Source organism: Heteronotia binoei, unplaced genomic scaffold, assembly GCF_032191835.1.
Source record: "Heteronotia binoei isolate CCM8104 ecotype False Entrance Well unplaced genomic scaffold, APGP_CSIRO_Hbin_v1 ptg000890l, whole genome shotgun sequence".
Lineage (NCBI taxonomy): Eukaryota > Metazoa > Chordata > Lepidosauria > Squamata > Gekkonidae > Heteronotia > Heteronotia binoei.
Window position 1 is genome coordinate 21393 of NW_026800120.1, and position 21581 is coordinate 42973.

A 21581-nucleotide genomic window follows, 5' to 3' on the forward strand; every position below is an offset into this window, starting at 1 on the left:
GTTGTTCAGGTAAAATGAAGGAGCTGCTGTGTCCCTGCAGGTTGGAAATGAAAACACAAGCCCAAAAGCAGGTGTTCTGAGGAGGTCCCAGGGTGACAGCTGGCAACTGGCCTGCTTTCAGAGAACCTTCAGTGAAAGAGAATTCCCCAGGAAGGAACGGCCTCTTCCCCCCCCCCCCTTCCTTCACACACAACCTCCCCACCAGGTACTGACGGCAAGGAGCTTCCCTCGCAGATACCATAAGGAAGGTTATGAAAAATAGCTTTATTTTCCCATTATTCCAAAGTTCAGTATTGCATATACATTTGACATAAGCCACCTGGTAAAAAGCCCCATCAGAGATTAAACATTTCCAGTCATTTACAAACACTGTGCCAGTAGCAAAGCAAAGCCTTTCCCAGATAAATCAGCAATTCTTACCCGGCATTTTTTCCCTGTTTCGTAGCTCATGAGCCCCACCCCACAGAAAGCCCGACTTGAACTCCATTGTACAATCCCTGCATTTGCAACTTCACAGTCTGAAGAACAACTGAATCTCAGAGAGGAGAAATTTGGCATCCCAGCAAGGATGAGCTCACCGTGCAGCCGCTTGCTCCTGCTGATGGTGGCAGAGTGCTATGGCGCACCCCATGCTGACAGCTGCATTGCAAATAACACAAGTGTCCCACTGCAGTGGCAACGGAAGCGCCCCCCTCCCCGCTTTGACCAGCAGAGAACATTGGCCTTCAGTGTGTCTCCCGGCCAAAACCCAGCATGGCGGGGGAGGGGGAAAGGCCTGGGCAGGCCAGTGATGCTTGCAGCTGTGCATGTGACCCCACTTTTGCTGGGGGACTCAGCACCCAGTGCTAACCCCTCCCAGCAGTGCTCTCTCTCTCAGCTCCTCCTCCAGCTTCCTATACATGTAAGAAGCTTTCCAACAGCATCTTACTCCAAAACGTGAGGGGGCAGCCTGCCAGCTAAAATGCACATGGAAGACTTGTTGGAAAGAAGTCTACGTGGACCACCTTCGGGTCCTTGCAACTCCAGCACCGTATTTGTTCTCAGGCCTTCAGAGCTGGTTCTTTCATGTGAGCAATGCCATCTCCCCACAAAGGCCAGAGCTAAGCTCTGCCCAGGGTGGCTTCAGCAGACACCCCTCCTCCTCCGCCCGCCCCACAGGCGATAGATGCACGTGTGAGTGGAACAGTCCAGGAGGTAGACCCAAGACCCCCAGTGGGCAGATGCCACAGAAAGCACTTGTCTTCTCTATGATCACAACGACATTTCGGATAAGGCAGGTTTGAGGACGAAGATCCAGGCACTGGACACATTTTGAGTTCAGGCCGCTGAGGCCGCACAGTGCAAGGGCCGGGTCTCTGTTGCCCCATCAAAGGGTGCTGCCCCCCCGCACTTTTGAGATGAGCCGGGTTTCCCCAGCAGTGCTTGCAGCCACGCAGTTGAAGGCACAAGAACCCAGGAACAAGCTGGCGGGCAGGCTGTTTCCAAAATACAGCTTGGTATTGGTTGCAATGGCCTGGTATTTGACCAGTTCCAGGTAGGCTGGTGTGAGTTTCACCTGCCGAGAGAGAGGACAAGAGAAGAGGCTTCTGAAGGACCCCAGAGAGCAAGCTCCCAGGGCCCCCAAAAGGAGAGCTCTCTGTGCCTCCCCACTCCTTCCTCTCCTGGACTGCAGGATGCAAGAGATGGATGCAGCTCACCTTGTTGGAAATGGCTGCTTGTTTAGCAGTGTAGTACTTGGCATCTGCTTTGGCCTTCTCTCTTGCTAGAAAAGCAGCATCTAAGAGAACAACATGAAGGCACTGCTAGACAAGTCTACAACAGAGCAGTCCAGGCGGCTGGGAATCGTTGGGGGAGGGGTAAGTACAGTGCCCTTGAGCTCCCAGCCATGGCCTCAGCATGACACCATCCGGGAATCCACTGACCTGGCTACTCTTCAGGCCAAACAAAACCTGAATGAAAGGGGAGGGACGGTGGCTCAGTGGTACAGCATCTGCTTGGGAAGCAGAAGGTCCCAGGTTCCATCCCCACTGGCATCTCCAACTAAAAAGGGTCCAGGCAAATAGGTGTGAAAAGCCTCAGCTTGAGACCCTGGAGAGCCGCTGCCAGTCTGAGTAGACAAGACTGACTTTGATGGACCCAGGGGGGTCTGATTCAGTATAAGGCAGCTTCATATGAATAAGCAGATTCAGCAAGCAGAGCCCACACTAGCTGCTCTGATCTGGTGGCCAGCGGAGGCAAGGGCAGAGCTTTCTGGGGGAGGGGCTTGTGCCAAGTTCTGGAGGGGCCATGGGGGGCTAGAGGAGTCTGCCACATGTAGAGGCCTTGTTGCCTCAAGCCTCCATCACCCCTCCCACCACATGTTCTAGGTGCTCTCTGCAGGCCTGGGACATGGCCACTCCCAACCCCAGGCCTTCATAATCCAAAAAAGGCTGCAGCGGAAGCAGCTTCCAGCCACTGTGGGGCCCAAGAGCTGGACCACGAAGGCAGGCCAAGGCCTGGCCAGGAGGATCCACTGCAGCAGCAGCAGCGAGATGGGGAGCACTTTCTCTCCCCGCCCCTTTGCTGAATGGCCCACTAAGGCTTCTCTCCTGGTTCACCTGCTTTCTCCTCCCGAGGCTTCCAGAGCCACCACACCCTGCACTCTTGATCCTGCGTGGCCAGTCTATCCACCTGGGCATCTCAAGCTCAATCAAGGAAGGCAGCGCTTCCTTCCCTGCCCCCTTCCTCTCTTCTGTTCGCTTTGGGCTGCCCGACTGGAAGCTGCCTTTAAGCAGTATCTGCCACCAGCCCCCTCGACAGGCCTTAGCGGGTCTTGCTCCCACATTCAGCCACGACCCTCCCTCGGATGCACGGCCAGAGAATCCACTCCAGCCACTGCAAATCACCTCAAGACCTTCCCGGCTCAATGACTCCCTGGCCAAAGTGCAGCGTCATCCTTCTGGATAACTGTATTCGCTTTCCAGTCATTGCTTTCAAAAAGCCTCCTGCCCCATCTCTTCTACCCCTCACCCTCCAAGGGGCTTCAGTGCAAGGGCCATTTCTCTTCTGCTCTGGAGTATCCTCAGAACCAGGTGAGGTGGCCTTCTGTCCATTCCACAGAGCAGGAGATGCTGCTGCGGAAAGAACCTGAGGCCACCCAGCGGCCCTGCCACAGGGGCAGCGAGAAGGCACAGCTCTCAGGGCCAGAGATGCAGCAGAAGCACAGACTTCCAGCGCTCCCCTGTCGTCTCCCCTGCTTGCCTCGCAGTCCTCCTTTCTCAGTGCCAGTTGCTGCTCCTTGGCCTTCCTTCCCACCCCTTCTCAAAGGGAGGGTGAGGGCACATCCCCACCTGCTGGGCCCATTTGCCCCTCAACTGGCACTCCCATGTGGCTCACAGAGGATCCCCCAGAGGCCCCACCCCCCACAGCCACAAGATGCCTTTTAAGAGGTGGGCCCTAGCCTGGCTGTGGAGGCGTCTCTGCACACAGAACACTTGGCAGGCTGAGCAGCAAATCCTCCTTCCTGCGCAGAAGTGGCACCTGGGGACGAGGAGGAGAGCTGAGGGTCACTTACCTTCAAGCTCAGAAATCCGCTTGCCTGTCAACGTTTCCATGACCTTCTGCTGATACTGAATCTTGGCCACCTGAGCCACCTTCTCTGCTTCTGCAATTAGACAGCAGCCTGTCCTGAGCAACTGCACAGCCCGCTGGGGAAACCGCAGCCCTCACGGGGGCAGGGCAGAGCTAACCCACAGGGATCTGCTATGCAATTCAAATTCAAATATTCAAGCAATGCCACGTGATGTCCAAGCACTGGGGTTTGTCCACGTGTCCCTCTGACGTGACAGATTTGCAGCACAACACCACCCTCCCCCCCCCCCCCCCCGACATCTATAAACAGACTGCATCGGCATCTGTGCAGCAGAAAAATTCTCCACGGGAAAAAGGACATCCCTCTTCACCCCTCCTGTCCGAAGAAGAGTTCTGGAGCCCTCAGAAGCGCACACACACACACCCCCCCCCCCGGTGACATGTCAGTCTGGCCCAGCAAGGCCAGACAGAGGCATCCCGCCCCTCCCACCCACCCCCTCAGCAGGCCGCAGCAAGAAGCCTCATCAGCCCCTGGCCTCAGCTGCTTCCCTCCCTCTTTGTGGGCATCTGAACAGCCCCAGCCAGGGAACATCCAGCTCAGAGAGCGCCAGAGTGAAGTCAGGCTGGGTCTGCCCGGAAGGGTGGCCACTTACCTATGATTGCCTTCCTCCTCTCCGTCTCGGCCTCCTTCTCCACTACTTTCTGCTTCTCAGCAGCTATCAAGAGTTTGGTCTTTTCCGTTTCCCTGCAGAGCAAAACAGAAGACATTTCTCCAGCTTCCTGCCCCCAACCCCAACCCACTGGCCTAATCCCAGGGCTCCAGCCCCACTGGGCCAGAGCAGCCCATCCCCCTTTGCCCGCCAGTAGCAGCAGAGGTGGTGCCTGGGGTTGGGGTGGGGAGACAACCATCCCTGCTGCCGTTTACTGCAAGGCTACCGGCTGTCTCCGGCCTGCACTTTGCGCAGGTTTCATTCCAGTGAAATTGTCCCCTTGAGCTTCCCATGTCCTCAGGAGGCCCCTTGTGGCAAATGCCACAACTGCCGGATGAGCTCCAGTTCTGCTGTCTTGTGGTGCAGCGGTTCAGAGCAGTGGCCTCTAATCTGGAGAACCAGCAGGTTTGATCCCCCACTCCTCCTCTGCATGCTGCCAGCTGGGTGACCTCTCAGCCCCACCCGCCTCACAGGACGTCTACTGCGGGAGAGGAAGGGAAGGAGATTGCAAGCCACTCCTCTGGATGTACAAAACCAGCTCCTCCTCTTCTGAATAGGACTGGTCCTCATACTGACCCTGCCACGCTGCTCCCTCTGTTTGCTTCCCTCCCCTCTCCCTTGCAAGAGCTGCCCATGCATCCCTCACCTCGGCCTCCTTTCCTTTCACCCAGCTGACTCCAAAGACCACCTGTCTTTTTGATCACCTGACTGCTTTCTGACCAGCGCCCCAGGAGCCCTTGGGGGGGGGGGAACCTTACGGGAAAGCCTGTGGGAAGTCTGTGCCTGTCTCTGGCTCCAGGCCCTCTGGGAGGACCAAGGAAGCTGCTGTGGTCAGGCTACAACTTCTCACTGCTCATTCAGCAGTTGCAAGAAGCACCCACAATCCCACATTTTCAGGGCTCCAGGAGCAGCCGAACACCTGCACAAGATGTAGTTTCACGTGGCCTTTAAGGGCACCAGAGAAGACTATTCAGTGACCCTGGCAAGTGGCCCAGCCCTACAAGGAGCACCCCATTGCAGGCCCCAGGCCCTGAGGGAGACACACTCCAGCAAGAAATACTTACACAAGTTCAAAATTTCTCCGGATGACTTCAGGGATTTTGGGCTTTGTCACCCGCACAGCCTGCATGGAAAAAGACAGACCACTCAACCAGTTGCACCCTTGTGTGGGTGGGGGGCTCTTCTTCCCAGCCATGGGCTATTCACTCTGTTGACAAAGAACCACCCCCACCCCCAAATTCTGTAGTAGACAAAAGAAAATGTATGTTATACATTTTGAGAAAGAATAATTTTGCTTAAACAGCAGCTCACTGATTGTCATGCACTGACCTCCCTTCCTAGAAATCTCCCAGGCTGCCTCCCCACCCTCCCACTCCCAAAGATGCTCCTTGATAACAGGAGCTGATTTCAGCCCTCTCATCTCCTCCCCCCAGCCACACCCGAGATTTCTGTGCCACAAGTAGCAACAGAAGAAAGAACTCTTGGATGCTGCCTGTCTGGCCTCCTTGCAGAAGCAATGCTCTGAAGCTAAGATAGCTAAAACCGCCCTTTCCTTTAGGCTACTGCCCTCAGATACCCAGCATTTATCCATGCCAAACTCCTACAGCAGGCAAAGAATACGAGCTGGCTGGGTACCCACCAGAACGTACGAGGGGTGGAGCTCTCAGCTCCTGCCCAAGGCCTCATTCAAGAACATTCACAGATGCAACTCCAGAAGAAGCCCTCCCTTTGCTGTCACCTGCCAGACAGAAGGCAGGAGAGAGGTGTGGGAGCAGCGGCCTCACCTGGATGGTGATCCCTGGAGCCAGGGCGTTCAGGTCCTGCTGCAGTGCTAGCTTCAGGTTGTCATCTATCTGATCTAGGAGCAGCAGACAGGAGGAAAAACAGAGTTACTACCCAGTCACCCAGCTGTGCAGGCAGCCCAGAGCCATTTCCAGCACCCTGATTTATTTCTGTCCTGCTCTTCTGTACAAAAAGGACACTCAATTCCAAAAACCTTTATTGGAATAACAAGAACACCCAAGACAGCTGACAAATGCAACCCATCCTAATGGAGTACAGTATCCAAGCAGGGTCAGACTGGCCAGGAAAAGTGAAGAAGGATCCTGCCCCCTCCAGGGAGGGAGGGAGAAGGAAGGACACAGCACATCTGCCCTCATTCGGTGGTTCAGCACATCCGCCCTCCCCTCAAAACTGTAAATCAAACCAGCTTTCAGGTTATTGTCTGAAAACTTTTTTGAGGAATTTTCCCTACAAATCAAAGTCAGGCACACAGAGAGAGAGAGAAAAATAACACCTAATATCTTCTGAGAGTTCCATAGAGAAAAGTCTGATTTGCTTGTCACAGCAATGCATTTTTATAAAAAAAAATATCAGTCTTATCGTACTCTTGGTGATTAGTCCTAAATCAAATATTGGTTCCTTGTTATTTATGCGTTAATCATAGAATCCTAGAGTGGGAAGGGACCTCCAGGGTCATCTAGTCCAACCCCCTGCACAATGCAGGAAACTCACAAACACCTCCCCCTAAATTCACAGGATCTTCAATGCTGTCAGATGGCCATCTAGTCTCTGTTGAAAAACCTCCAAGGAAGGAGAACCCACCACCATCCAAGGAGGAAGCCTGTTCCACTGAGGAACCACTCTAACAGTCAGGAAATTCTTCCTAATGTTGAGCCGGAAACTCATCCTGAAGCATGCCCATTAACCTTCCTAGTGCAAGATAAAAAAGCCAAACGGAACTCTTAATCTCTCTTAAAAGACTATAAACAATGTTTCTGCAACTGCTTTACTTAGATGTCAAAGACAAAAGAAAACTTTTATGCAACCAGAGTTCACCAACAGCTGAACTCACTATGAGCATTCACTACAAGAAAGAAGACGCAGTCAAGATGCTGCTGCTTACCAAAAAGTTCAATGTACACTTCCTGGAGGGTGTGGCCACTGCAAAACTGGTTGAGCTCATGGTGGATCTTGTTAAAGATGAGAGCCCTGTCATAATCGGCAGTGAAGTTCCTTACAATGTCATAGACTGGAGTAGAGAGAGACCACAAGGTCAGGGAAACAGAACATGCTCCAAGCAGAACACGCTTTGTTCTGGCCCCTTGCCCCAGGCAATCTCGCCCAGGAAAGAAGTCTGAGCAGAGCCCCCCTCCAAGGGGCAGCTGAGAGGTCAGGCCATGACCCCCAAAAGTTACCAACAGAGGCCAGATTCTAGGAGACTTCTGCAAGAAGCTGACTAGGCTTTAAGGGGCAAGCCAGTGCCCTGAGCAACCTGTGCTCTCCTGCAGTCTCTTCACCTGCCCAAGCCCCATCTCCTCTACATGCAATCAGAAGCAGGGCCCATGGAAGCCAGAGAAATTTACACTGAAGCCTTTACAAGATAACCATGGGCTCAAAGGGAATATTGAGCAACTGTTTCAATTAAGGGGCTCTGAAGAGGCCGTACCTGCATGTGGCGCCAACATGTTCACCACTTCAATCCGATCGATGTAGATCACAACACCGCCACTAGGAGGCAATGTCACCCGTCAGTGGCAGTGGAGAGATGATGTGCTCTCATTCGCTCCCATACGCACACCGCCATCAACCCCAAGTCGGTTCAGGTTGTTTGCCTGGCAGCCACTCTCCTGCTTGGGGAGGGCTTAAGCCTCACACAGGGGAAGCCCCTCTGAGGGAGCGGCTCCGCTAGTGGGTGGCCTGCCAGAGCCCACAGACAGGTGGGGGAGCCCAAAGGAGGAGGAACTGGGCAGCACCCAAACCCTGTCACAAGGAGAAGTTCTGCCCAGCAGGAAAAAGAAGAATTAAAGATTTTTATCCCGCCCTTCTCTCTGAATCAGAGTCTCAGAGCAGCTTACAATCTCCTATATCTTCTCACCCCACAATAGACACTCTGTGAGGTGGGTGGGACTGAGAAGGCTCTCAGCAGCTGCTCTTTCAAGGACAACTGTGGCAGAGCTATGGCTGACCCAAGGCCATCCCAGCAGGTGCAAGTGGAGGAGTGGGGAATCAAACCCGGTTCTCCCAGATAAGAGAGCTCTGGCTGACCCAAGGCCATCCCAGCAGGTGCAAGTGGAGGAGTGGGGAATCCAACCCGGTTCTCCCAGATAAGAGAGCTCTGGCTGACCCAAGGCCATTCCAGCAGGTGCAAGTGGAGGAGTGGGGAATCAAACCCAGTTCTCCCAGATAAGAGAGCTCTGGCTGACCCAAGGCCATCCCAGCAGGTGCAAGTGGAGGAGTGGGGAATCAAACCCATGTCTCCCAGATAAGAGTCCACACACTTAACCGCCATTCCAAGCGACACACCTGTGTGGGCGCCCTGCTAGGAAGCTCAGTGTGACCGTCAGCACAAACAGAGAGTCAGCCTGTGGCTCAGAACACACAGAACGGCACTCAAAACGAGAGAACCCCAAGGTTTTGGGTTTTTTTTAAAGTAATGCATTGTTTGAACATATCTATTCTTCCCTCGTCCCTAGAGGTTCCAGAAAATGTGCTACAAAACCCACAGTGAACCCCTGCCCCCAGAGCACTGTTGAGGGCTCAATGGCCCAAGTGTTTCCTGCCTTTGCACCACTGGCGGGAGGCCCAACGAAAAGGAAGGTCCTTTGGCTCTTCCTAGAGAGCAGGAAGCCCTGGGAATATGCAAAGGCAGCTCTTGCTGCCCCACAAAAGAGCGGGGTTAGTGCAGGGGCTGCTCAGGCGACAACAGAGAAATGGGCCAGAGGCTGCACGTGCGGCACTTCCTTCCAGCAGTGGCTTCCCAGCGAAGTACAGAAAGGAGAAAGGCCGCCCAACCCAACACCGCCCCCCCCCAGGCCGCAGTCCTGTCTGGCCTCCCCCCACATCCCGGGTACCTGGTCCCGCAAGGCACGTTCTTCACCTCGTCCGTCTGCAGCGTGGTCTGCAAAGGAGGAGGGCGGAAGTCAGCGCGAGGTTTGCTCAGCCCTGGGGCAGCAAGCAGGAGGCCGGAGGAGGGGAGCCCCGGGCCGGGCCAGGCCGGGCCTGCCTCTCCCCTCCCCTCCCCTCCCCTCCCCCGCCAAGACCCACCTGCACGGCTCGCTGGGTGGTGACGAAGGGCAGCATCAGGCGGTAGCCCGGCCCGCTCAGCCGCGGCAGCAGCGCCCCGCCCCTGCCGGAGAGGAACAGACAGACAGGCAGTCAGGCAGGCCCGCCCCCCCCCCACCCCGAGGCCGCCAACCAGCAGCCAGGGACCCCAGGGGGAGGGGGGATGAGGGGCGGCCTCGGGCGGGGAGGGCCTCCAGCAGGGCAGGCAGCCAGGCAGCCCCTCACCCCGCCTCTGGGATGGCCGGGAAGGAGGAGGAGGCGGGGGGTCCCTGCCGCCCTCACCTGTAGTAGACGGCGAGGTGTCCCTCGGGGACCTGGTGGAGGGCGGCGCCCAGCAGCACCACCAGCACCGCCCCCGAGCCCCCCACCCACCCCCCGACGCCCAGCGCCCACGCCCCCCCGCGCCCAGACATCCTCCCCCGCCCGCCGGGGAAGAAAAGAGGAGAGGGAGGGAGGGAGGGACGGACACTTCCGGCAGGAGGACCAAGGGACCGGAAGCGACCCGCAGCCCCGCCCCCGAGCAGAGCAGGAGGCGGGGGGGGGAATGGCGGCGCCCAGCAGCACCACCAGCACCGCCCCCGAGCCCCGCCCACGCCCTCCCCGCGCCCCGACATCCTCCCCCGCCCACCGGGGGAAGGAAGGGAAGAAAAGGAGGGACGGGCACTTCCGGCAGGAGGACCAAGGGACCGGAAGCGACCCGCAGCCCCGCCCCCGAGCACAGCAGGAGGCGGGGGGGGGGAAATGGCGGCGCCCAGCAGCACCGCCCCCGAGCCCCACCCACACACCGCCCACGCCCTCCCCGCGCCCAGACGTCCTCCCCCGCCCACCGGGGGAAGGAAGGGAAGAAAAGGAGGGACAGGCACTTCCGGCGAGAGGACCAAGGGACCGGAAGCGACCCGCAGCCCCGCCCCCGAGCGGAGGAGGAGGCGGGGGGAAGATGGCGGCGCCCCCGCCCACCCCCGCGCCCAGACATCCTCTCCCGCCCGCGCCCGCCGGGGGAAGGAGGGGAGAAAAGAGGAGAGGGACGGACACTTCCGGCGAGAGGACCAAGGGACCGGAAGCGGAAATGACCCTCAGGAGGAGGAGGCGGGAAGATGGCGGCGCTCAGCAGCACCGCCCTCGAGCCCAGCGGGCCCGCGCCCAGACATCTGCCCACGCCAGCCAGCCCGCCCGCCGGCCGGGGGAAGAAAGGGAAGAAAAGAGAGAGGGACGGACACTTCCGGCAAGATGACCAAGGAAGCGGAAGTGACCCTCAGGAGGAGGAGGCGGGAAGATGGCGGCGCTCAGCAGCACCGCCTCCGACCGCCCACGCCAAGCCCCCCACCGCGACCCCCATCGACGCCGGCCCTCCAGCCTGGGGAAGGAGGAGGAAGGGACACTTCCGGCGGACGGACCTAAGCGGCCGGAAGCGGAAGTGACTCTGAGGAGGAGGAGGCGGGAAGATGGCGGCGCCCGGCGGCGGGAGGCCCCTGAGGATGTGAGGAGGGAGGGAAGGAGGGAGGGGGCGGGGGGCCGGAGGGGGGAGCGGCGGCGGCGCCCCCTCCCTCACCCCCCCTCCGCTGTGCGTGTCCCTGGCAGGCTGGTGAGCGGCGACGCGGAAGGGCGGCTGGACTCCCTCTTCGGGCGGGTGGAGGCCGCGCAGCGCAAGACCGGCCCCTTCGACGTGAGTGGATTGGAGGGGGGGAGGGGAGGGGGCAGGGACCCCCAGGGCCGCCGCCTCCTCCTCCTCCTCGTGCTGCTTCATGGCCCTCTTTCTCCGTCCCTCCAGTTGCTCTTGTGCGTTGGGAACTTCTTCGGCTCTGCCCAAGACGCGGAATGGGAGGACTACCGGACAGGCGCCAAGAAAGGTACAGGAAGAAGCACCTTGAAGGCATCAACAGCAGGTTTAGAAGGCATCAACAGGGGTTTAGAACAGCCTTCAGCACTTGGGACATCAACCGTAACTGCCAACCTCTTGCTTTAGACGAGCTGCCTGGAACTCTCCCACCACGTATGGATGGAGGGGCTGGGGTGGTGGTTTCCTGGCTCATTTCTCTCCCACCCTTCCCCCCACACATACACACACACTTGTGAGGATACATTTTTCCACAGCAGAGGGAACTTTTTGCACTTCATCAAATCCCACTTGCTCAGCCTGTGCCTTTCTTTCCTTCAGCCCCTGTTCAGACATATATCTTGGGTGCCAACAATGAAGAAACTGTTCGTCATTTTCCAGATGTCAGTGGATGTGAACTAGCTGAGAACATCACTTATCTGGGTAATTCTGGAAGCTTCTTGCTGGTTTTTACCATTGTAATGGGCGATACAGCTGCAAAGCTTCCAAGTTATATTGATAGACACATCCTGGAGAAAACTCCAGTTTCCTGAGAAAATCTTGCTGCTGTGCCATTGCTTGCATTGATAAAGTCTTCCCTTTTGCAAGTAGCCTTCAGCGTTTTTGGAAGAAAGACGGTATATAAATGTTGGAAGGAAAGAGCTCCTGCAGAAATGTCCTTTTATATGTTTTGAAGAATGTGGAGCGGGGGTGGGGCTTAGGTGGAGCATTAGAGTTACTGGAGGAGTGGACCGGCTCCAGCTGAGCCACAGTTTACTGGAGTAGACACTGTGGGTGAGTAGGATTCTGTAGGCTCAGGTCATAGTCCAGCAAACCTGAGTTAGTTTCTCCTGGGTGCAAGGAATCTTCTGGAAGCTGAAGGCAAAGAGTCCTTTGACCCCTGTGACCATTCTAGTTGGTGAGCTGCTGCCCTGTGAGAGCATTCTGGGGGAACTCCTGCCAGTGGCTCTGATATCCAGCTGGATTGTTTTATGTGTCTCTCTGCAGCTGAGTCAGAGGCCCTTTGGGGTGTGCAGATGTTGCATCTCTGTGGAGAGAGACGGCATCATTCGCAACGAGTTCTTGAGTTCAAGCTCTAGCATGAACTCTTAACATTCTGTGTTGTATGAAGGGCGCAAAGGGGTCTTCAGCGGAGCCTCTGGACTTCAGATTGCATACCTCAGTGGTGTTGAGTCCTTGCAGGAGCCAGCCCCAGCACACTGTTTCAGCTCCAAGGATGTGGCTGACCTCAAAACCTCGCTGCTGTCTACTCCGAAGTTCAAAGGCGTAGACATCTTGCTGACTTCCTGTTGGCCCAGAGCTGTGGAGAAATTTGGAAACAGTCCTGTAAGTATTCCATTTGGATCTGAACCTGAAGGGAATTGGGCTTATCCATTTTGTTGCCCTTGGTGCCTCTTGTCCAGCTGCTGGTCATTTTTGCAGCGGGATGCTTCTGGGTAGCTGGCGGCATGGAGCCTGCCTGTCTTTAAGTGACTGGCCTTGGGGTCTGTTGATCTGCCTTGTGAGAATAAGCCTTGTGTGCTTTGCTAACAGCTGGATTCGAGTTCAGCAGCGCCTTAGAAATGAGCAAGGTTTTGGGGTAGAAGCCTTTGACTTTTGTTGCTCTCCCAAGGTCCTGTGGTCTTGAATCTTGCAGATCAACATGCCTACTCTCTGTCAGTAACTTTAGAATATCAGAGAAGCCAGGTTGGATCAGGCTAGTGGCCCACGCAGTCCGTCTCACACAGTGGCCAAAACCCAGAGGCCATCAGGAGATCCACCAGCAGGACCAGAACTCCAGAAGTCCTCCCACTGTGTCCCGCAAGCACGAAGAAGACAGAGCATCACTGCCCCAGACAGAATGTTCCATTTTTACCTTGTGTCTTTACCTCTGCTCCGTATGTTTATCCAGTCTCCTCTTGAAGCTGTCCGTGCTTGTAGCTGTCACTGCATCCTGTAGTAAAGAATTCCATATGTTAATTACTCTTTGGGTGAAGAAATACTTCCTTTTATCTGGTCTAAGCCTCCTGCTCATTCATTTCGAGTGCCCACAAATTCTTGTATTGTGAGAAAGGGAGAAAAGTACTTCTATCTCTTCTCTATCGCTAAGCAGTTAGCTTTTCAGTGGTTGCTGTTGGTAGGGCTGTGCGCCCATTACATTGAGAAGCAGTCACTGTGGGATCCTGGCAGCTTACCCTCTTTCATCCCCTTTACATATCACATCCTTGCATTTTCCCCTAACTTGTGCATGAACAGCAGGGTGACGTGGACACTAAGAAATGTGGTTCGGGGCTCGTGTCTCTGCTGGCTGCCAGTCTAAAGCCAAGATACCATTTCAGCGGCCTACAGAAGATCTATTATGAAAGACTTCCTTACAGGTACATAGAATTGGGCAGGTTACTTACAGTGAACTCTAAGTTGATAGGCTTCCAGGAAGTATTGTGAAGTTCAGTTGCTGTAAGTTGATGGTGTGTGCATTTGATAGCTGTTTTCAGTGGGACGTACCAGTTCTCCGTCTCTTGCTGTGGTAAACAAAAGAGTTTTCAGCATAAGCTCCTTAAATGAAAGGCGTTGCAGGGGAGGGGGGTGGGGGGAGAGCAAGTTCAGATGAGGAAACGAGAAGAGCCATTGCAATGAGATCCACGGGGATGTTGAAGCAAGTTGTCTTCTGTTAAAATCTTGCAGTTCTTTGTCAGAAAAGACTCAAGATGAGTCTTCTGCTTCTTTATACCCCAAAACCTGTCCTGCCTTACTCTGCTGCACAGATGGGTGGGTTAGCATCCTGCTTCCTGGAGGATGGTTGGTTTTGTTGGAAAGAGTCCGACCAGACCTTTGGCTTGAGGGAGGCTGGTCTCAATGGAAGCTGTCGCAGAGGAGTTGCCAAAAGAGCACACCGGAGAGCCGGAAGTTTGCGGACTTCGTATTTCACGTGACCTTGTTCCTTGTGCTCAGAGGCTCCCAGCAGTCCTCCCAGTGAACTATGTGTGTGTCTTTTGCTGTTCCTTGCAGAAACCATGCAGTTCTTCAGGAGTCTGCACAGCACGTGAGCAGGTTCATAGCCCTGGCGAATGTTGGCAATGTGGATAAGAGAAAGGTGAAGGCACAGAACCCAGATTTGGGGGGTGGGTCTGTGGGAGAGCCTCTGCTTTGCGCGCAGAAGGTCCCCGGTTCAGTCTCCTGTTCAAAGGATCAAACCAGTGGGTGATGAGAAAGACCCCCCCCCCCCACCCAAGACCCTGGAGAGCTGATTCAGTGGAAGATTTCTTTCTGCTTCTGGCCCTAGCAAGTTACAGTAGCTGCTGAGATTTACATCCCCAGTATTACCAAAATGCAACGCTTTAGTCGCCTTCTGATCCCGTGTCTGTCTCTGCTCCTTCCCTCTAGTACCTCTATGCCTTCAACATCCTTCCAATGAGGTCTGTGGATCCTGCAGAACTAGTCAAGCAGCCCCAGGACGTCACTGAGAATCCGTACCGAGGGCCTGGTGGATGGGACCACAGCACCCAGCAGCAGCTGCCAGGAGCAGAGGTAGGGAGAAGCGTGCTGCATCAGATGGCCTGGCTCTGCTGATCTGGAGGAAGCGCTCGCTGCCTTCCTATGGTCCCTTGAGGCGAGCTCTCAGTGGTGATTGTTGCCCTCCTCTGAGCCCCTCCATCTTCCTGCCACCTCCCTCCAGAACTCCATGGAGAGCTGAGAAGTGGCATTTTGTGTTAACACTGGAAGTCTTCACGCCAATGCTGTGGAGTCTTCTGAGCAGAAATTCTACCTCATGAGCTACTGGCACTAAAGTTGTGAGCGAGTGATTTGGCTACTGCATAGATTAATTTGGTCTGGGACCATCATTCCTGAGCTAAGACAAAAAATGTGGGAGCTGGAGCTAGCTCACACTGACTAGGCTGCACTCCCCGTTTGCATGGCTTGGAAATACGAATGGAGCAGCGTAGATGTTTCCTGTATCTTGAGACTGCTGATTCTGCCCCCTTCCTCCGGGGCAGTTTTCCAGATCCTTCACAAAGAGAGAGAGGCCCGGAGTGAAGCCTGTAGGCAGAACATGCCGGAGCTCTGTCCTGTTCAGACAGGCAGTTTCGGTTTTTTCCTCATCTGTAAAAGGGGGTGGTTGTGAAATGAGCATGATGTTGCCTCCATCTGAAATACCCTTGGAAGTAACCTTCCATCCTTGGTGTTCTGTATCTGCTTAAGATGACAGGAAGAAAGGAGTCCTTTTTTGCCTCCCCAGGAAGAACCTGCACACCAGTTCTTCTTTGATCTGAGCAGCAAGCCCAAAGGGAAGAAGCGGCATTCAGAAGGCCAAGCCAGGCAGCAGCCCCAGACCAAGCGGCCCCCTTGCAGACCCCGTGAGTGGGGGGGGGGAGGTGGAGGGGGCACATGCGGATGGTGCTGGGTCTTGGCCAGACGTGGGATGTGGACTGGATTTCCCTAGGCAAGGTGGAAGCTGGGGCTTTGCTGTTACAGGTGTTGTGGCTTGGCTAGACTGGCGTGAGCCTCCAGCCAGTCTTGGGGGCGGGGGGTGCTCTCTTGCTGCTGCTGCTGTTTTTTGCCCTCTAATTGCAGCTGACTTGTGGCAGCCCCCTGTGGGGCTTTCGGGGCAAGAGACCTTCAGAGGTGGGCTGCCATTGCCTGCCTCAGCGTCACAGCCCCCCTGGCATTTCTTGGTGGTCTCCCATCCATACACAAGCCAGGGCCCACCCTGTGTTGCTTCTGAGGTCTGAGGGGCTGGACAATCCCCCAGGTCAGGGTTCTTACACCCTACTGAGAGCCAAGGGGAATGAAATAACCTTGCAAGGATGCCTGGTGCTCTGCTAGTGAGAAGTGACCACAAGCCCGATGTTCTGTCGTCTAGTAAGCCCTGTGTTCCATCAAGGAGTGAAGCCTCGTTCCATGCAGCCAGCCGTGTTCCGTGCTTGAGAGTCAGCCGCTGCCATCTGGGTGGTGTTTCCCTCTGGCAGTGGGCAAGCCGAGGGGCTTCGAGTGTCGTTCCCTGCCCTGCTCGGGGGAAATGTCTTGGCCAGCAGGGCTCTGCTGAATGTTTCCAGCTGGGCAGAGTACAGCAGGTGTCTGTAATTTGAGGAAGAGAGTCCTTGACTTGTGTAGTTGCATGTAGCCAGTGCCTAAAATTGCCGGAAGCCAGGGAAAGAAAGTAGATTCTGCTGCCTCACCTTGTTGACTGCTGCTATTTAACCTGAGCTTTGTTTCCCCTCCACTTTTCAAGCCCTGCCAACAGCCGCTTGCTGGTTTTGTCTTGCTAGCCCAGAGGTAGAGAAGCACTTGGTGGTGAGCATCGGGACACACGTAAGTATCTCTTGCTACAGGGGTGTCTTTTTAGTATGATTATTTATTAATTAAATCGCCCCATCCCCATTAAGAACATAAGAGAAGCCATGTTGGATCAGGCCAACGGCCCATCAAGTCCAACACTCTGTGTCACACAGTGGCAAAAAATTTTATATACACACATACACTGTGGCTAATAGCCACTGATGGACCTGTGCTCCATATTTTTATCTAAACCCTTCTTGAAGGTGGCTATACTTGTGGCCGCCACCACCTCCTGTGGCATTCATAAATACAGTTTTAAAGTGACTCATGTTCTAATGTCCATAGAAATGTAAACAGTCCTGGCTTGCAAGGCGAGAAGTGCTTGTAGTGTAGTGTAAGCTCCTTACCTGCCAGAAGAATGGACAGCTGAGCAGCACAAGCACTTCCTACTACAAGCACGTTTGGCCTTCCACGTTTGGCCTTTGGACTCTTTACATTTCTATGGAGATTAGAATTTGAGTCACTTTGAAACTGTATTTATGTTTATGTTTGCTTATGTTTAATTCGATTTATTCCCTGCCATCCCCACCAAGGCGGGCGGGCTCAGGGCAGCTAATTTATAAATTGTTGGATTGTAATTTTGGTCACAAATAAGTTTGAGACATGGATATATAGGAGTTCCGTATTTTTGAGTAGGTGGGGGTTTTTGCTTTAGCGTGGTAGTGTATTGTTGCTGGATCTCCTTAGATGGTGTCAGTGCACAGTGAGGGCTACTGGTGTTGCCATGGCTTTTGGGTGGGAGGGCGGGCGCGTGTGTGTGTGAGATTTTTTTCCTGGTGGGGGGGACGGGTCTCATCCTTCCCGTGGGTCTGATCTTTCATTCCAGTGCTACCTGGCCCTGGCCAAGGGGGGCCTCTCTCCTGACCACGTCCTGGTGCTGCCTGTTGGGCACTGCCAGTCGATGGTGGAGCTGGCGTCAGAGGTGGTGGCAGAAATGGAGCTGTACAAGTCAGCGCTGAAGAAGTTTTTCAGGAGCAAAGGGAAACGATACGTGGCGTTTGAAAGGAATTACAGGAGTCAGCACCTCCAGCTGCAGGTGAGGCGGCAGGGAAGCGTGGCCCCCGTTATGTGAGGAAGGGATTCCAAAGGATCCCAGAGGCCATCCAGTCCACCACAGGGCCAGCCTGGGGCGGGGTTCCCAACCTTTTTGGCACTGGGGACTGGTTTGGTGGAAGACAAGTTTTGGGGATGATGGTTTAGGGATGATACAGTTGTGCACTTATTTCTATTATTGCATTGTAATATATAATGAAATCATTCTATAACTCACAGCCCGGTTGCTAAGAGGCCACAGTCCACGGCGCAGGGGTTGGGCAGGCCTGGCTAGAGCATCCCCACCAAGTGCTTGTCCAGCCTCTGCTTGAAGACTGCCCGGGGGGGGGGGGGGAGCTCACCACCTCCCCAGGGGGCTGATTCCACTGCTGAACTGCTCTTACTGTAAAAATGTATTTGTCCTGGGGAGAAAATCGGCCGGATTTAATCTTCTTGTTAAAAGGTGTCAATCCCACATTTCTCTTTGTCTACACCCCACCCCCCGCACACACACGCGCACCAGCTCCCCAGTGGGAAAACCAGCTGTCCCCCCCCCCCCCCCCGGGTTGTGTTTTCCAGTTCATTTGAGCCGTTGCTTCCTTCCATGGGAGCTGGGCTGATGGATGCACTGTGGGAGGCCCTCCTTGGCCAGTCAGAGGAGACGGTTTCTGAGTGGCGTCAGGCCCCCACAGAGAGGAGCGCCAAGGAGAGAGGAGGCCCGAGAGCTGGCTGAGAGACCCCCCAGCCTCCCAGGCCCCCGCCTCCCGACAGCAAGCAGCAGCAGGGCTTTCCTTCTGCGTTTGTCATCATAAGTTTAAGCCTGGAGCAGAGGGGGCTGCCCCTCTGGCATGATGAGCAGCTGAGCTGAGGGGTTCCTGCCGGCCCCTGTGATGGGAGTTGCTGCCGCTGCTGCCACTTGGGGGGTGGGATTCCCGCTCCCCACTGAGAGCCTGCTCTTCCTCCCCCTCCACGTGGCGGACGTCCCCTTCCAGGTGGTTCCGGTGCCTCAGGACTGCTGCGCCACAGAAGACATCAAAGAGGCCTTCATCGTCCAGGCCGAGGAGCAGCGGCTGGAGCTGCTGGAGATCCCGGAACATTCCGCTCTCAAGCAAGTACGCAGCCACGACTGGCGCTGCCACCTGCTCCCTCCCCGCCCCCCTCGGCAGGCAGGGTGGGCCACTGGGAGGGTCTCCCACTCGCCCTGTGTGGAGCTGCCTGCGGGGTCTGCTGCAGAACTCTTCCGGCCAGTGAGGGGGCCAGACAGCCAGGAGACTCAGCCCCAGCAGCGGGTGACGCCACTGCTTGGGTAACAACCCGCTCCCATAGAGCAAGAGCAGGTTACCACCTCCTCCCCCCATCCCACCTGCATGGGGGGGTAGCCCCCACTTGAGGAGTGGTTCATCTCGAGCGAGAGCCAGTCGGGTGCAGAGGCCAGGCCGGGATGTGGGAGGTCCAGAGTCCAATCCCAGGCACACTCTCAGACCTCACAGGGACAACACGGGGGAAAGAGGGGCAGCCACTTTGGGGGGCGCCTGGGAGCAGGGTACGGTCTCAGTGCAGTAGCTGAATGAACCTGTGTGGCTGCCCAACCCCAAGGCTCCCAGCTCTGGAGCCCCATGGATGAGCATCCCCCCCCCCACAGGCCTTGTGCGCGTCCCTCTTTCAGATCGTGCAGCCCGGAAGCCCCTATTTCTACGTGGAGCTGGATACCGGAGAGAAGCTCTTCCACCGCATCGGGAAGCATTTCCCCCTGCAGTTTGGCAGGTGCGTTTGCAGCAGTGGCCCCAGAGCTGCCATCGGAGGGCAGCAGACCCAAAGTCGCCTGCTGCTGGGGAGGGGGGACTCTGCTTGCCCCCTGGCCTGCCCATGGCTGTGGGCGAGGAGACCTGGAGCGGAGCGGCTGCCCTCCCTTCCTTTCCCTTCTGTCCAGAGGTGGTGGATGCTGGAGGGCTCTCTTGCCCTGGGGGTTTTGGGTGGGGTGTGTGGAGAGCAGGACTGAGAGCCTCTTCATGAGCGGAAGGTCAGCTGTTGCTACGGCTTCTCCTCTTCCCCTTTTCCGCCTGCAGGGAAGTTCTGGCCAGCGAGGCTGTCCTGGGGATGCCTGGCCGGGCGGACTGGAGGAGTTGCCAGCTGGGGAGAGAGGAGGAGGCCGCTGCTGCCCAAGCCTTCCGGCAGGCCTTTGCACCCTTTGACATCGCCCAAGAGGACTGAGCGCCCCGTCCAGGAGCTCTTTCAGCTGCGGGAGGGAGAGCTGGCTCTTTCTAGCCAGGAATCCTGGCAGCCGGGGCAGGAGAGGGGAGAGAGGGACCTCGGAGGGAGTCTTTGCCAGACTGGAGAGCAAAGCTTCTTGCCTTTGCCCCTTGCCTTTGTCTGGAGCATCTCAAATGTTACTTGGGTTTATTTATTGTGAAATCTATTCCAGGGGCAGTGTGTGTGTAAATAGGCGTGAATGGAACTTGAAGCGTTGGTGTGCTGTAAACTGTTTTCTCATTTTAAATAAAAAGATTTTTAACACTTGGGTCATTCCCCGTTCCTTGGCTGGCTGAGCTGATGGTCTGTCCCCCCAGAGGCTGCTGCTTGGATCAGTCTTGGAGCCAGATTGGTGGTCTAGCTGGAGAGCCAGGGTTGATCCCCCACTCCTCAGAGCTGTCTCAGCCCCACCTGCCTCACAGGGTGTCTGTGGTCGGGAGAAGGGAAAGGAGATTGTGACTCCTTTGGGGAGAACTCCAATCTCCTCCTCCATAGAACAATGTCTGCCCCCCTCCCTAAAATCTGTGACCCCACAATAGAACAAGCACACATGCTGGCCGTTTGCAGTGAAATTCAGCGGCTAACAAGAGCCAGTTTGTGTCATGGTGAAGAGCAGGGAACTCTAATCCATAGAAGTGGGTTTGACTCCCCACATGCAGCCAGCTGGGTGACCTTGGGCCAGGCACAGTCCTCTCAGAGGGCTCTCAGCCCCACCTGCCTCACAGGACAGGAAGGAGACAGGCAGCTGCTACTAGACTGAAAGGCGGGGTGTAAAACTCCATCTGACAGCAATGCGGATCCTGTGGACTTAGGGGGACGTATTTGTGATTTTCCTGTGTTGTGCAGGGGGTAGACTAGATGGCCCTGGAGTTCCCTCCCCCTCCCAACTCTCCTCAGTGGAACAGGCTTCCTCCTCGGGAGGTGGTGGGCTCTCCTTCCTTGGAGGTTTTTCATCAGAGGCTAGATGGCCATCTGACAGCAATGCAGATCCTGTGAATTTGGGGGGAGGTGTTTGTGGGTTTCCTGCATTGTGCAGGGCGCTGGACTAGATGACCCTGGAAGGTCCCTTCCAGCTCTATGATTCCTGACCGTTAGAGCAGTTCCTCAGTGGAACAGGCTTCCTCAGGAGGTGGTGGGCTCTCCTTCCTTGGAGGTTTTTCATCAATAATAATAATAATCTTTATTTATTCCCCGCCGAGGCAGGCTCAGGGCAGCTTACAGGACATGGTACATACCATGATACAACAACAATAAAATCAAAACATTAACAATATAAAACTATTCATACATTAGTTAATTACATAAATAGTCTAAAATCCAGTAAAACTTAACGGTGCTACAAGCTCAGTATATATAAAGATGGCTTGATGTTAATTCCAGGTTCATCTTAAAAGGCTAGTTGGAAGAGGGCAGTTTTGCAAGCCCTACGGAACTGGTTAAGATCCCGCAGGGCCCGCCCCTCCTCTGGCAGCTGGTTCCACCATTGGGATGCCATTATCGAGAAGACCTGCTCCCTGGTTGTTTTTAACTTGGCCTCCTTTGGCCCAGGGATTTTCAGAAGATTTTGTGAACTAGATCTCAATGCTCTCTGGGGAACATATGGAGAGAGACGGTCCCTAAGGTAGACAGGTCCTCGGCCATATAGGGTGTGACGGAACGGCCCTGGTTTGCCTACCAGACCCCGTTCCCCTTTTTGGAGGGAACTATTACTCCTCCGGCCGCTTGGGCTCGCTGCCACCACCTGCTCAGTCTAGGGGTTCGGATTGAGAGGAACAGGACTCCCAATCCCCCTCTCCAGCTCTGAG

General features: G+C 55.5%; 2 protein-coding genes across 2 annotated transcripts; one reads left to right on the forward strand and one right to left on the reverse strand.

The window, feature by feature from the left end:
• Positions 1 to 244: 244 nt before the first annotated feature.
• On the reverse strand, positions 245 to 9707 carry LOC132590875 (erlin-1-like). The gene is made up of 11 exons (XM_060263808.1): positions 9627 to 9707; positions 9327 to 9408; positions 9134 to 9180; positions 7729 to 7790; positions 7186 to 7311; positions 6065 to 6138; positions 5345 to 5403; positions 4224 to 4315; positions 3554 to 3643; positions 1698 to 1777; positions 245 to 1555 (listed from the first exon to the last, which is right to left on the reverse strand). Exons 2-11 carry the CDS (start codon positions 9360 to 9362, stop codon positions 1367 to 1369), a joined length of 855 nt encoding a protein of 284 aa, XP_060119791.1. The 5' UTR covers positions 9363 to 9408; positions 9627 to 9707; the 3' UTR covers positions 245 to 1366.
• Positions 9708 to 10773: 1066 nt separating this feature from the next.
• Positions 10774 to 20040, forward strand: CWF19L1 (CWF19 like cell cycle control factor 1). Its single transcript, XM_060263807.1, has 14 exons — positions 10774 to 10821; positions 10923 to 11007; positions 11113 to 11191; positions 11500 to 11601; positions 12290 to 12504; positions 13417 to 13535; positions 14167 to 14251; positions 14542 to 14685; positions 15395 to 15512; positions 16388 to 16467; positions 17321 to 17530; positions 18519 to 18638; positions 19193 to 19290; positions 19593 to 20040. Exons 1-14 carry the CDS (start codon positions 10787 to 10789, stop codon positions 19735 to 19737), a joined length of 1635 nt encoding a protein of 544 aa, XP_060119790.1. The 5' UTR covers positions 10774 to 10786; the 3' UTR covers positions 19738 to 20040.
• Positions 20041 to 21581: the final 1541 nt, after the last annotated feature.

What these genes read in the sequence shown, in the direction of transcription:
- LOC132590875 (XM_060263808.1), bottom strand. Translation starts at nt 9,362, where the DNA reads ATGCTGCCCTTCGTCACCACCCAGCGAGCCGTGCAG. An exon ending in AACGTGCCTTGCGGGACCAG is followed by an intron (nt 7,791 to 9,133) that starts GTACCCGGGATG and finishes ATTGCCTCCTAG; the next exon opens with TGGCGGTGTTGTGATCTACA. An exon ending in CATGTTGGCGCCACATGCAG is followed by an intron (nt 7,312 to 7,728) that starts GTACGGCCTCTT and finishes TCTCTACTCCAG; the next exon opens with TCTATGACATTGTAAGGAAC.
- CWF19L1 (XM_060263807.1), top strand. Translation starts at nt 10,787, where the DNA reads ATGGCGGCGCCCGGCGGCGGGAGGCCCCTGAGGAT. An exon ending in TGAGAACATCACTTATCTGG is followed by an intron (nt 11,602 to 12,289) that starts GTAATTCTGGAA and finishes TGTTGTATGAAG; the next exon opens with GGCGCAAAGGGGTCTTCAGC. An exon ending in AGCAGCTGCCAGGAGCAGAG is followed by an intron (nt 14,686 to 15,394) that starts GTAGGGAGAAGC and finishes TTGCCTCCCCAG; the next exon opens with GAAGAACCTGCACACCAGTT.